This window comes from Nicotiana sylvestris, chromosome 3 (assembly GCF_000393655.2).
Source record: "Nicotiana sylvestris chromosome 3, ASM39365v2, whole genome shotgun sequence".
In the NCBI taxonomy this organism is placed as follows: Eukaryota; Viridiplantae; Streptophyta; class Magnoliopsida; order Solanales; family Solanaceae; genus Nicotiana; species Nicotiana sylvestris.
Window position 1 is genome coordinate 147,447,235 of NC_091059.1, and position 15,267 is coordinate 147,462,501.

Below are 15,267 nucleotides of genomic sequence, written 5' to 3' on the forward strand. Positions count from 1 at the left end.
GCTTTACCTTGCGGTATCGGATAGAACATTCGGTTGTGTTTTAGGACAACATGATGAAACAGGGAGAAAGGAGCAAGCCATCTACTATCTCAGTAAGAAGTTCACACCGTATGAGGCCCGGTATTCTCTTTTAGAATGCACTTGTTGTGCTCTGACTTGGGTCGCGCAGAAGTTGAGGCATTAATTATGTGCTTACACTAATTATCTCATATCCAGAATGGACCCTCTGAAGTATATCTTCCAGAAGCCCATGCCCACTGGCAAGCTCGCCAAGTGGCAGATCCTGCTAAGTGAATTCGACATTGTTTACGTAACCAAGAAAGCAATCAAAGGGCAAGCCTTGGCGGACCATCTCGCCGAGAATCCCATAGAAGGAGAATACGAGCCTCTAAAAACGTATTTTCCTGATGAAGAGGTATCTTTCATAGGAGAAGATATTGCAGAATCCTATGATGGTTGGAGGATGTTTTTCGACGGAGCTGCAAATTTCAAAGGAGTTGGCATAGGAGCAGTCCTGGTATCAGAAACCAGTCAGCATTACCCGGTATTTGCCAAGCTCAGGTTCCTATGCACCAACAACATGGCCGAATATGAAGCCTGCATTCTAGGGATTAAACTGGCCATTGATATGAACATTCAGGAGTTACTAGTAATCGGAGACTCGGACCTACTCATACATCAGGTTCGAGAAGAATGGGCAACCAAGAATCCCAAGATACTCCCTTATCTGCATCACATACAGGAATTGAGAAAGAGGTTCAGAAAGACAGAATTCCAGCATGTTCCCAGGGTACAGAATGAGTTCGCCGATGCACTTGCCACTTTGTCATCTATGATTCAGCATCCAAATACAAATCTCATTGACCCCATCTAGGTCAATATTCATGACCAACCAGCTTATTGTGCTAATGTTGAGGAAGAAGCCGACGGGAAACCATGGTTCCACGACATCAAAGAGTATTTGACCACAGGAGAATATCTAGAGCTTGCCAATGCTACCCAGAAATGCACGCTTCGGAGACTATCCAAATTTCTTTCACAACGGAGGAATCCTGTACAGGAGGACTCCTGATTTGGGTTTACTAAGGTTTGTCGATGCAAGGGAAGCAACCAAGTTATTGGAGGAAGTACATTCAGGGACCAGCAGACCGCACATGAATGGTTTTGTTTTAGCAAAGAAGATACTCCGAGCAGGATATTTCTAGATGACTATGGAAACAGACTGCATCCAGTATGTCCGAAAGTGCCATTGCTGTCAGATACATGCAGATATGATAAAAGTGCCTCCAAACGAGCTTAATGCAACAAGCTCACCATGGTCGTTCGCCGCTTGGGGAATGGATGTTATCGGTCCAATCGAGCCTGCCACATCAAACGGGCACAGGTTCATCTTGGTAGCAATTGATTATTTTACTAAATGGGTTAAATCAGCATCATACAAAGCAGTTACCAAGAAGGTGGTAGTAGATTTCGTTCGCGACCGTATTGTTTGTCGGTTCGGAATTCCAAAGTCAATCATCATCGACAACGGTTCCAATCTTAACAGCGACCTGATGAAAAAAATTTGTGAGACTTTCAAGATCAGACACAAGAACTCTACGACTTATAGACTGTAGATGAATGCAGCCGTAGAAGCGGCCAACAAAAACATCAAGAAGATACTAAGGAAGATGATCGAGAGGCACAAACAATGGCATGAGAAGTTGTTATTTGCCTTATTGGGTTATCGTACAACAGTCCGCACATCAACCGGGGCAACTCCCTACATGCTGGTTTATGGTACAGAGACGGTCATTCCCGCTGAGGTAGAAATTCCATCATTAAGGATCATACAAGAAGCCGAGTTAGATGACGCAAAATGGGTAAAAGGTCGCTACGAGAAGTTAGCCCTCATAGATGGAAAGAGGATGAATGCAGTCTGTCACGGTCAGTTATACCAGAACAGAATATCCAGAGCCTTCAACAAGAGAGTTAAACCAAGGAAGTTTACACCAGGACAGCTGGTGTTGAAGAAGATATTTCCACATCAAGACGAAGCCAAAGGAAAATTCTCTCCCAATTGGCAGGGTCCATACATGGTTCACCGAGTTCTAACCGGAGAAGCCCTTATTCTTGCAGAAATGGACGGAGAAGTTTGGCCGAAGCCGATCAACTCAGATGCAGTAAAGAGATACTACATTTGATCGTATGCTTTTCTTTATGATGTAATTTGAACTATGCCTGACCTGATTCCCGTTTAAGAGGGGATACGTAGGCAACCCTATGGGTTTGGTCACATTTTAATAAAAATTCCATTTTCCCCACTATTGGAAATGGGGTAGAATTTTTAGGAGGATCCTCAAAATTCCGAAGTCAGTTTGTCGGCTTTCACATCAACATCAACCCAGTAAACTGGGGCAGAATTTTGAGGGTCCAATTTTGAGGAGGACCCTCAAAATTCTGGAATCGATCCGCTTTTAGTTATTTAGCATAGCCGTCAGCAGCGCCAGACCAGTGAACTGGGGCAGAATTTTGAGGAGGACCCTCAAAATTATGGAACCGATCCGCTTTCAGTTATTCAGCATAGCCGTCAGCAGCGCCAGCCCAGTGAATTGGGCAAGAATTTTGAGGAGGACCCTCAAAATTTCGGAGCAAGCAAGTTTGCCGTGTCTTGAACCACATTGCAGTTGTTGGTTCATCCAAAATAAATTTTTTTTTTTTCAAAATATATATACTTACATTACATTTACTGAATCATGCATAAACATCATTTGCATCACCGTCGTTTAGCAATGCTACCCCAATGATACGTAACGTCAGGAGCCAAGGGATACGAACTAACCTTCCCCCTCTACAGAACTCACAATTTTTCTGTGGATACAGGAACTCAGATCGCAATGCAAAACGCATTCACTCTTCAAAGTCGAAACCCTCGAAACAATCACTCAATTCACAAAGGTCTACTATCTACACCCAACATTCCCCAGCAGTCATGATATCGCAACCTCCTATCAGCTAAGAAAATTACTACTATTTGCTCTTTTACATTCCTGCACTGCATGAGGCTACTTTCTGCCTTTCGAGACTAAGCTCTGTCTCCATTTGCATTCTTGCATAAGGCTACTTATCTACCTTTCGAGGTTAAACTCTACCTCCATCCTTCATAAGGCTACTTATCTACCTTTCGAGGTTAAGCTCTACCTCCATCCTGCATAAGGCTACTTATCTGCCTTTCGAGACTAAGCTCTGTCTCCATCTGCATTCTTGCATAAGGCTACTTATCTGCCTTTCGAGGTTAAGCTCTACCTCCATCCTGCATAAGGCTACTTATCTGCCTTTCGAGACTAAGCTCTGTCTGTATCTGCATTCTTGCATAAGGCTACTTTTCTGCCTTCCGAGATTAAGCTCTACCTCCATCATCACCTGCATAAGGCTACCTTATCTGCCTTTCGAGACTAAGAATTGTCTCCATCGGCACTTCCTTGCATTGCATAAGGCTACCTTTCTGCCTTTCAAGGTTAAGCTCTACCTCCATCTGCATTTTGCATAAGGCTACTTTTATGCCTTTCGAGGTTAAGCTCTACCTCCATCTGCATTTTGCATAAGGCGACTTTTCTGCCTTCCGAGGTTAAGCTCTACCCCCATCCTGCATAAGGCTATCTTCTGCCTTCCGGGGTTAAGCTCTACCTCCATCCTGCATAAGGCTACCTATCTGCCTTCCGAGACTAAGCATTGTCTCCATCGCGCTTGGGATGAAATATCGCCACTTTATTTTTTCAAACGGCTGAAATATCGCCACCTGCATTCAATCTCTCACTTCGGCTGAAATATCGTCACCTGCATTTAAATTCTCGCTTTGGCTGAAAGATCTTCACCCTTTGCATTCATTTGGCTGAAAGATGGCCACCTTTTCATGGGCTGAAAGATCGCCAACTTATTCAAAGGCGTCATAGTTCGGAGGCACCATTTGCATAGCCCGGGAACACCATTTCATGGCCTGCGAATCTTTATTTTTATGCTCTTCATGGCCCAGGACGTCATAGTCTGAGGACGTCATCCTAACCGTCCGAAGACAACATTCATGGTCCAATGGGAACTTGCATCATGTTTTAATTATGCACAATATACGCCGCATTGCTCATTTGCAGGTACACCGGCTGGCCCACGGCTGCCTCAGCAGGAGCGATCCCGCTCCGGTTCTCCGTAATCTATTTGACTCCAAACACCTTTTAAATCTGACCATCGCGTTCGTCTTTTCGAATCTCCATCGACATATTCCGTCAATGTTTCCTGAACTACATGTGGCCTGATTCCTGTAAAACCAGGATATGTAGGCAGATCAGAAACCAAAGCGCGGTCAAAGTTCTTTTTCAATCACCGTTTCCGGACAAAATTGGCCATCATGTCTTTACCCGACAACTCTTTCATCCTCCTCGGGTAAAGAGGGGCAGCTGTTGATACCCAATTTTTTCCTATGTATTTTATACCCAAAATATTTTCAAAATAGCATATTTGTGCATATATAAGCACACCCAAGAGTTTTGGTATTTTTGTGATTTTTAAACCAATTTACTGCCTATTTTAATACCACAAAAATCCAAAATCATTCCCAAAGTTATCATTTTTGATGAATAACTTATTTCATTCTCATATTTACACCAAAATATAATTAAGGTGATTTTTGCATATTTTTACCAATTTATTTGGCATTTTTAAAGCTAAATTGCATATAATTGCAATTATAGCCTATTTTGTAATTAATAGCATTTTATAACAATAAAATTTGCTCCAATATTTTTAAATTAATATTCATATAATATTTGCCTACCTAGTATTTTTAATTTTCTTTAAAATCGTTATTACTATTTTTATAAAATAGAAAGGGAAAAAATGGCTATTTAAAACCTAGCCCCAGTTGCATTTCAATTACAGCCCAAATTGCACCCCAATTCGACCCAATTTCAATCCCCAAATCAAACGACCCAATTTCAATTTATCCCGCCCCTGACCCAACTAACCTAACCCGCTCGGCCTCCCCTTTTAATCCAGGTCTTTGATCATTCTGATCAACTGCCACGATCAGTTCTTTCCTTTTTAATTCCCACTTACACCCTAACCCTAAATCACTTCTATCAGATACGCCGCCTCTAAACCCTCGTCCTCTCAAACTCTCTCTAAGCCTTCTCCGAAACCCTAATCTTCCCCACCGGTTTCTACCCTGTTTCACCGGAACCCATGGCATCCCAAGCCCTGGGTGACCTGTACTCACCTCCATGTGCTCTTGTACACTTGCTGCTTGAAGAATCGAGGTCTGACCTTGAAGGTTTTTGCTCAAATCTCCGCCGATTCAAGTTTCACGGCCATCTCCGGCTTTGCTCCGGCATGTCCTGATCCTATCTCTGACTCATCCGACTCAGATCAGACCTTTTCCAGGCCTTTCTCGCCTCTAGGGTTCTTCTGAAACCCTAGCCTTTCTAGGTTCTCCTAATTTCTCTAGATCTATTCTAGATCTATGTTTATTTTAAGGTTTTCAAACGATTTCTCGAAGTTTCTTTCAAAACTTTGCTTTCAAAACCGTTCATTTTTTTCGACTTAGGGTTTCTTTAGCTTTACTTGCTATACTGTGACTCTCATGTGATTATACTGTATTTGTTCTACTGTGATTCTTGTGTGTTTTTCTTCGACTATACTTTCTTCTACCGTTTCCTTATGATTTCTTTTACTGTATCTTGTTCTTTTATTATGTTTTCATGAAATGTGTAGGGTCTTAAATTCCTTTGGGTTTTCTGAACTTATTTTGTTGTTATTCCTGCCTGATTTACTTGCTTTCGTCTCTACACTCGATTAATGGTAAAAACCCTAGAATTCGGGGTTTTCATTCGAGTTCTTGAGGCCACTTGTTACGTGACTTGTTTGCTTCCCATCTCTGAACTTGTTTGGTTTCAAATCCCTAATTTATGAGTTCCTGAAGTTGTTTCATCTTTGCCTGACCTTCTGCATGCTCTCTGATATTCCCTCTTGCCTATAGTCCACTACTCACTGATTTTTGATTGCATGACACTTTTCTTTGTTTTAAATCCAGCCTCGCATGTTTAAAGCTTATGCACTCTTTATAGGTAGAATTTCCCACTCAGAATAACCTCTGATTTTGGGACTGATTTCAGACTTCCTTGTGTAAGCCTGATTGATTCATTCCTTGTTTAATTTGAAGACCCTCTCTAACCTTTCGATTCCCCTATTTTCTAACTCGGTTCATTAGTGATCTTGAATCTCTGATTCCCTGATTTACTATGTACTAATTGATTTACTCCTTGCCTTATTTATTTAACCGTGTGTTTCAAATCCTCCCCTATGTATTTACCCTTATTTGTATGCTATGCACAATGTGTTACTTGATCCCCTTTCCTTAAATAATTTCTGCCTTTTACCGTTCAAATTTGGACTCCTTAAATAAATGAATCTCTGCTATTGATTGATTTTAGATGATACATGATTATTTTCTTGCCTTGCTTACCCTGATTTCAAAGTATAAATACCTGCTCCTCTCTTAACACGAACACACAAAAAAAAACACTTCAGAAATCAAACACACTTCGAGCACTTTTTTTTTCACAATTGAACACTATCCAATTTCAAAAAAAAACTCTCTCTACAACTACTCTACCTCTAATACTGAGCACTCTGCTCCTCTTCTCTTTTACCATATGACACATTCTTGAGTTCCTTTAGAACTCTCAAGTACATGCGGAGGAATTTTGATTTTGATCCTGCTGACTTCTGGCTATTTTATTTACTTTTGTTGTTCTACTATTCTAAAACTTGCAACTGGTATGTCACTCTAGTTAAATAATACCCTCTCTACTATGTGTTTACTTTACTCCTAGCCTGTTGTGCTTTCTTGCACTATGCATCTACATCCTAGTCAGTTATGCTTTCCTTCCTTATGTTTTCGCACCCTTAGCCTATTATGCTTTCTTTCTTTCCTTGTGTTTCTGTAAATGCTTTTCTATGGTTCCTCAATCCCTCTTTCACTTTGCACTCATTCCTAGTTCTAAGTTCTGCCCCTCTCTGGTAAGCCATGCTTTGGGACCCTTGAGCTCCCACTGAACTTGGATGCCTGAGGGCTGGCTGTTCCGCACTGCACTATTCTAATTCTAAATGGTATCCTGAGTGGAAGCAATGCCGGGAATCCTTGAGATTCTTTGGAACTTTGAAACACTTTGGATAAAGAGAAGGCTTTGGAAATTCGGAATTGGTTAATCACATGTTGTTGGGCATTAAGATTGAATTAGGCTGCTCGGATCTAGCTGTTAGTTTTTAATGTATTTATTTTCTTTCTTTTGGTCTGTAATAATTTGTATAAAGGATTTGGGGAATATAGTAAAAGGGTGTGGGAGGGGTTTTACATTCTTGCATCAGTAGGGGTAGAAACCATACTTTAGGATTGTAATTTTTTAGAAATCCTGCCTATAGGGTTGTTCAATATTTCTGGTTCCACATCACCTAAAGACCATGCCTATAGGGTTAACGCTTCATTGTATTACAAATCACATAGAAATCATGCCTATAGGACTTAACGTTCATGTAATCAATGCATATAGAGATCATGCCTATAAGGAATGCATATGCATTAGGCAAACTGTAGGGTTAATTAACCCAATCATCTTTTACAAGTTCAATAACAGGTTTTAGAAAATCAAAATAGATATCATGCCTATAGGATCAACATCAAACTCGTCTGATTCGCTTAAAGTAATAATAATCTATTAACTGGTCCTTAACGTCTTAATACATCAACGATTTCAGAAGTCTTAATTCTTTGACAAAAAACTCTCTTGACTCAGTTTGCTTTTAAATCCCTCAAATCGGCATCTTTTTTTTCTGAAACAGTTTCTTTCTAAACATTCTGTCTAAATGTTTTACTCAGACCCTGAAATTGTCTTTAATACAGTTGCAACTTACCCTTTCCTTAGATATTTCTATCTCTGAAACTTTTTCACAACCATTTCTGTGTTTTATTTTTACTACAGCCCATACTTTCTTTTCAAAATTCCTCTGCATTGGACTACTTTTTCCTGAAACCAGTACCTTTTAAATCACTCGCTTGAAATACCTTAATATCTGACAATCGGATCCGAGTTGCCTAATGTAGACTTTCTGTCTAAACGTATGTGTTGAACTAGTCTGCTCGCCGCTTAATTTTTTAACTTAAGACCAAATCAGTATATGCTAAGACATGCTAAACTAAGTGTTTGTTTGGTTAAGGGGTTTACTTGAGTCTTACCTATTTGTTTTGTTCATCCTTATATTTGTTACTTGTTTTGTATGTTGCAATTAGAATTTTAACCTTTGAACCCCATATATGCCTATATCCCTTTCCTTCCCCTTTAGGATTTGAAGTCCTGATACCCCGGGACTGATTAGTTGGGACGGGTAATAGCATGCAATAAATAACGATACCATTTCGCGCCTTAACACCTTAACGGGGTGGGAAGGGTAGATATGGATATGATGATCGATGCGTTAATATCACGTGCGACCCCTCTTCTGAGGAGTGATCGCTGGGTATTGCATTGAAGTGATCCATATTAATTATAAACTTAGGACTCCTCTCCCTTTACTTGCTTTCATCTCTTCTTGTAAAACTGTTCAAATCTCTTTTTCATGAATTTCTGCCTTCTCTACTTATCTTTGAAAATTTTCAACTTGGTCGCAATCTTATGTGCGAATCCTTATTTGAGCCTTGATTGTTTACTTGTAAAGTCACAATTGCAACATGGCCGGGAACCACACTAGTGGATCTTGAGGGGTGCCTAACACCTTCCCCTCGGGATAATTTCTAGCCCTTACCCTAATCTCTGGTCTCTTCATCTCAAACCCTTCTTAAAGTGTCCTAATGCACTATAATCATTAGGTGGCGACTCTTCAACTTCCAAACCCAATTCTCGAAAGGGAATAGAGTTGTCCTCCCAATGTCGTATACCCGATTTCTGACCCCACGGTTAGAGGAAAAGGGGGCGTCGACACCTTCCATGATGGACCCCACAATAATAGCCTGGGAAATCGGCATATCACTTTCATGAGTAGTGGGGTCTAACTGGTTGCACACAAATGTCTCCCAACCCTTTGCCTCAAAGCTCAATGTGTTCCTATAGATTGGGACCCCAAGTGTCAGCCAAGATGGAGTAGTCCCCGGGAGAGCAATAACTACTGCCAGCCACGGGCGGGCTAACTCATCCATCGCCACCTTCTCCAGATACAAGGACTCATCCTCGTAATTAAACCCAGCATAGTCATTCAGCATCTTTCCATCAAATCTGATCTTCCGGTTCTGCACCTTGGTCACATAGGTGCCCCTTTTAATGTGGGCAACCTTGGCATAAAACTCCTTGAACAAGTGCTCATTGGCCTCCGGCAGATTGCTTGTGAAGAATTTCCACCCAACTTTTTTATCAAATTGCCTCTTCATATTAGGGTTGTAGGGGTAGAAGATCCTTTTCTATAAAATGTTTCTCATGTGTGAGTGACCTCTAAGGCCACCACTCCTGAACTTTGTGGTAGGCTCTCTCACTGACAAATCTTTCTTGCCATACCACCGGGTTCCTTGTTCTCTCCAACCCTCCTATTTGAGTGTCACCACCTCTCCCGTCATTAGAGATATTAGAAACTACATCAATTAGGTCCTGTCTAGGTGGAGAAACTGGAGGAGAGGCTGACGCTGAAGATTCACTACTTTCCTCTGAGCCATCAGACGACTTAGAAGAAGTAGGAGAAGTAGGGGAAGCTCTTAACTGAAATCTCCCCGGAAGTCTGCGGGAATATGGGTTAGGACTGAATTCCCGTCTGAAGCTTCCCAAAAAGGGACATACTCACTACCCTCATAATGGGATGCGGCTCTGTCCGCAGCTTTGATTGTTTTCTGCAACTTCCCTATCGATTTCTTGACCGCTAATGGTAATTTGGTCCTTTCTTGACCTCCTCTTCCCCTGCCTAGGGAGGATTCATCCCTCCCTTTTTGTGCATTACTGGCACCTCTAGATTGTACTATTTTTTGCAGAGAAAATCAGTGAAACATCATTAGTATTGGTGTTAGAAGAATCAGCAAAGAAAAACGGATGAAAAGTTGACAGTGTTTCACAAGCACAAATTCGCTGACAATGGAAAAAGGAGGGTGGCCACGGAATGGGTACCACTGACAGCGAAAAAAGGGGCACAGCCGTAGAGGACTGGGGATCAGACTACCCAGCCTCTGAATCTGAGGTACGCGCTTTTGGCTAATCTGAAGAGCTGCCTGTTCAACATTACTGCCGAGAGCAAAAAAGAGTGCGCGGCCGCGGAACAAGTTCACTGACTACAAAAACGCCACTGCGAATGCGGTTCAAACTTCAGAGAGTTCATATTGTGGACTTTTCAAGTCCGAGTCCGCCACCAAATTACGCCCCCGCAAAAAAGCATTTGCTGACCGCAGAATTTTGAGCGTGGTCAGCGGTCGAAATGCACACTTAGACAAATTTTCTAGTATTAGTCCTGCACTACATCAAACATTCCTACACAAATCTCACATCCAGTTAGTCCAAAACAAATCCTACACCAAGAAGAAAATAAAAAAGAAGAAAATGAAAAACACATGGGTAAGAAGCGCGTGATTTAGTGTCGCGGCACGACGGTTACCATCATCATTTGAAATTGATCAAGGCCACCACGTGGCTGTCATCAAATTTTCCCAGGTAGTGTTTGACTCGGTGCCCATTAACTCTGAAAACTTCACCATTTTTATTCTTCAAATCAAGAGCATCAAATGGAGTCACATGTACTACTTCAAAAGGGCCACTCCATTTTGACTTGAGCTTTCCCGAAAACAGTCGTAACCGAGAGTTGAATAAGAGAACCAAGTCACCCTCCTTGAATTCCTTGCTCCGGGCGTATTTGTCATGTAAGTACTTCATCTTGTCCTTATACAAGTACTAGGTGGAATAGGCATGAAACCTAAACTCATCAAGTTCATTGAGTTGCTCTACCCGGAGATTTACTACAACATCCCACTCAAGATTTAACCTCTTCAGCGCCCACATGGCCTTGTGCTCTAATCAACCGGAAGATGGAATGCTTTCCCAAACACCAACCGGTATAGAGACATACTAATTGGAGTCTTATAAGAAGTCCTATAAGCCCACAAAGCATCATCCAGTTTCCTTGACTAGTCAGTTCTATTTGCAGTGACAGTTTTTGACAATATGCTCTTTATCTCCCTGTTGAAGACCTCAACTTGTCCACTAGCCTGAGGATGATAAGGGGTTGATACCTTGTGATTGACACCATACTTTACAAGCAAAGTGTCAAATTCCTTATTGTAGAAATGAGAACCCCCTATCACTGATGATTGTCCGAGGAGTGCCAAACCTATGAAGATATTTTTCTTGAGAAACGCCACCATACTCCGGGCTTCATTGTTGGCAAATCCACGGCCTCAACCCACTTGAAAACATAATCAACGGACACCAAAATATAAGTGTTGCCACATGAACTAACAAAAGGCCTCATGAAGTCTATGCCTCTCACGTAAAAAAATGTCAGCCTCAAGAATTGTGGTGAGAGGCATTCCATCCTTCTTGGAAATTCCACCTGCTCTCTGATACTCATCACATTTCTTGACAAGCTTACCGGCATCTTTATACAGAGTATGCCAATAAAAACCACAGCTAAGAACATTGAAATAGTTCTCACCCCACCATGATGACCACCGTAAGGCGAGGAATGGCAAGCATAAAGAATACTCATTTGCTCCTCATCTAGAACACATCTCCGGATCATACCATCATTACAAATCTTTAAAAGATAAGGTTCATCCCAGTAATAATCCAAGCTGTCCCGTTTAAGCTTCTTCTTTTGGTTAGAAGAGAGCTCACTCTAAAATTGGCCACATCGGCGAACCAAGGTATATTATTCAAAGAAACTGAGAGGAGTTGTTCATCCAGGAATGCATCATTAATTTCAAGACCATCTTTGGGTCTCCCCTCCTCCTCTAAGCGGGACAAGTGGTTTGCCACTTGATTTTCACTTCTTTTCCGATCAACAATCTCTAGGTAAAATTCTTGAAGCAACAAAACCCATCTCATCAATCAAGTTTTAGATTCCTTTTTGGTTATCAAGTAATGGAGTGTCGCGTGATCAGTATGGACAATCACTTTGGCACCCATGAGATAAGGCGTAAACTTCTCCATTGCAAACACAATTGCTAGTAACTTTTTCTCCGTCATATAATTAACCTGACATCATTCATAGTTTTGCTTGTATAGTACACCTGATGAAATATCTTATTCACCCTTTGCCCCAAGACCACTCCTACCGCAACGTCACTAGCATCACACATGAGCTCAAATGGCAAGCTCCAATTGGGTGTAGTGATGATGGGAGTGGGAGTCAATCTATACTTGAGAAGCTCAAAAGATTTCATGCATTCATCATTAAAAACAAACTTTGCATCCTTTTCCAATAATTTGCACAAGGGATTTACCACCTTGGAGAAGTCCTTGATGAACCTTCGGTAGAACCCCGCATGCCCAAGAAAGCTCCTCACTCCTTTGACGAAAATAAGAGGAGGGAGTTTTGATATCACTTAAATCTTCACTTTTGTCCACTTCGATATAGTTCTTTGAGATTTTATGGCCGAGGACAATTCCCTCATCGACCATAAAGTGGAACTTTTCTCAATTAAGCACTAGATTTGTCTCCTCACATCGGGCAACAACAAGATTACCAAACATTCTTCAAAAGAGTCACCCACAACACTAAAATTATCCACGAACACTTCTAAGAAGTCTTCCACCATGTCAGTAAATACAGCCATCATACACTGCTGAAATGTAGCTGGTGCATTACACAAACTAAATGGCATCCGGGAAAATGCAAAGGTGTCATACGAACATGTGAAAGTGGTTTTCTAGTGGTCCTATGGTGCAATTATAATTTGGTTGTAGCCTGAGTACCCATACAAAAAGCAATAGAAGGAACGCCCAGCAAGTCTATCCAATATTTGGTCAAGAAAGGGCAATGGAAAATGATCTTTGCGGGTCACTTTGTTCAGCTTTCGGCAGTCCATGCATACCCTCCATCCGGTGATAGTCCTAGTGGGGATCAACTCATTTTTCTCATTTTTGACCACAATCATACCCCTTTTTCGGCACACATTGGACCGGTGAAGCCCATGAGCTATCCGAGATGGGGTACACAACCCGTGTATCTAGCCACTTTATAACTTTCTTCTTGATGACCTCTTGCATAGCCTCATTCAACCTCCTTTGATGTTCCACGGAGGTTTTGGCATCATCCTCAAGTATAATCTTGTGCATGCAAAAGGCGAGGCTTATCCCCTAAATATTAGCTAGAGTCCATCCAATTGCCCTCTTCTTAAGCACCTCAAAGGTGGCATCTACATGCACGTTTGTAAGGCAAGAAGAAAGAATAACAGGTAAAGTTCAACAAGGGCCCATGAATTCATACCTGAGGTGTGGAGGCAACGACTTCAACTTCAATATGGGAGGTTTCTCGATTGAGGACTTTTTGGTGGAGTCTTTCTATTCTTAAGATCCAAGGAAAGTTTACGGAGCTCATAGGAGTAAGAACCCATTCCTTGCAAGACATTGACATACTCTACCTAGCCTTCATCCTCGGTCACATCATGGTTCAACAATACAGCTTCCAAAGGATCCTCTACATTGATCATGGCACTCGTGTCATCAACTATCACCTTCGTTACTAGATCCACAAAAGAACAAACCTCAGTACTATTTGGCTGCCTCATTGATTTGCACACATGGAAGACAACTTTTTAGCAACCACCCGGAAGGTGAGCTCCCCTGCTTCCACATCAACCAATGCCTTCCCTTTTTCTAGGAAAGGCCTTCCTAATAATATTGGCACTTCATAGTCGACTTTGCAGTCGAGAATCACAAAATCAACAGGCAAAATAAACGTGTCCACCCGGACAAGAACATCATCAATAATACCAAGCGGCATCTTCATTGTTCTATTGACCATTTGCAATCTCATTGAAGTAGCTCTCGGTTGGCCAATGGCAAAAGTTTTGAATACGGAGTAAGGCATCAAGTTTATACTTGCTCCCAAATCACACAAGGCCTTTGCAAAATCCGCACTCCCAATGGTACATGGAATGGTGTATGCGCCTGGAACTTCAAGCTTTGGAGCCATCAAATGCACAATTGCACTCACTTGATGAGTCATTTTGATGGTCTCACAATCCATAGATCTTTTTTTAGTTACCAAGTCTTTCATAAGCTTGGCATATCCTGGCATTTGCTCAAGAGCTTCCACTAAGGGCACATTGATCGACAAACTTTTCATCATCTCAGTAAACTTCTTGAACTGGTTTTCATTCTTCTGCTTTGCAAGTCTTTAAGGGCAAGGTGGAAGAGGCCTAGGCAAGGGAGCTTTGTATTTAGGCATTACCATTTCTGGCATGTCTATCACGTGTTCCCTAGACGGGTTTATGTCATTTTGAGTCTCCTCATCATTGTCATGAATATTAATTCTCACCTCACCATTCACATTCTTTTCACTCACTTGCTCAGCAACTGTTGGATCATCTTCATTTCGTACTTCAACATCATCACTCACAACTTCCTTTTGCTTGGAGGCACTTGCTTCACCACCTCTACCACTCCTTGTGGTCACCGCCATTGCATGGCTGGTATTGTTCCCACCCTTCGGGTTTACTACCGTGTCACTAGGTAGTGCCCCCTTAGGGCGAGTGTTTAAATCTTGCAAAATCTAACCAAGTTAGACCTCTAGATTGTGGATAAAAGTATTATGGGATGCCAATTAGGCATCAGAATCGGCGTTGTTCTTCATCATTTGCTCAAACATTGACTTAGTCCATCCCATCTCATTGTTGGACAAGCTAGGACCTTGGGACGGAGATGGAGGCGAATTGTTTGGTTGTTGAAATATTAGAGGCCTTTGAAAATCCAGCCCCCGATTACCTTGATTACCATTATTCCAACCCCTTGGTTATTGTTGCCACTCCAATTATTGTTGTTACCCCAATTCTGATTGTTGTTCCCCTAATTGTTAGAGTTGTTGTTGTTATTGTTCCAATTTCCTTGGCAATGGTTGCCCCATTTCTGATTATTCCCTTATGATCTCCATTGTTGATTTGGAGAATTACCTCGTTGTCCTTGATAGTGTTGGCATACAAAACCTCTTCACTTTGCCCACAAGACCTATCATCCTGGTTATACCCACTACTACCTTGCTCATATTGATCTTGAT

The 15,267-nt window shown here is 41.6% G+C and overlaps 1 protein-coding gene across 1 annotated transcript; it reads right to left on the reverse strand.

Moving 5' to 3' along the window:
* Positions 1 to 13,776: 13,776 nt before the first annotated feature.
* Positions 13,777 to 14,676, reverse strand: LOC138888150 (uncharacterized). The gene is made up of 2 exons (XM_070169966.1): positions 14,446 to 14,676; positions 13,777 to 14,376 (listed from the first exon to the last, which is right to left on the reverse strand). The coding sequence occupies exons 1-2, from the start codon at positions 14,674 to 14,676 to the stop codon at positions 13,777 to 13,779; spliced, it is 831 nt and encodes a 276-aa protein (XP_070026067.1).
* Positions 14,677 to 15,267: the final 591 nt, after the last annotated feature.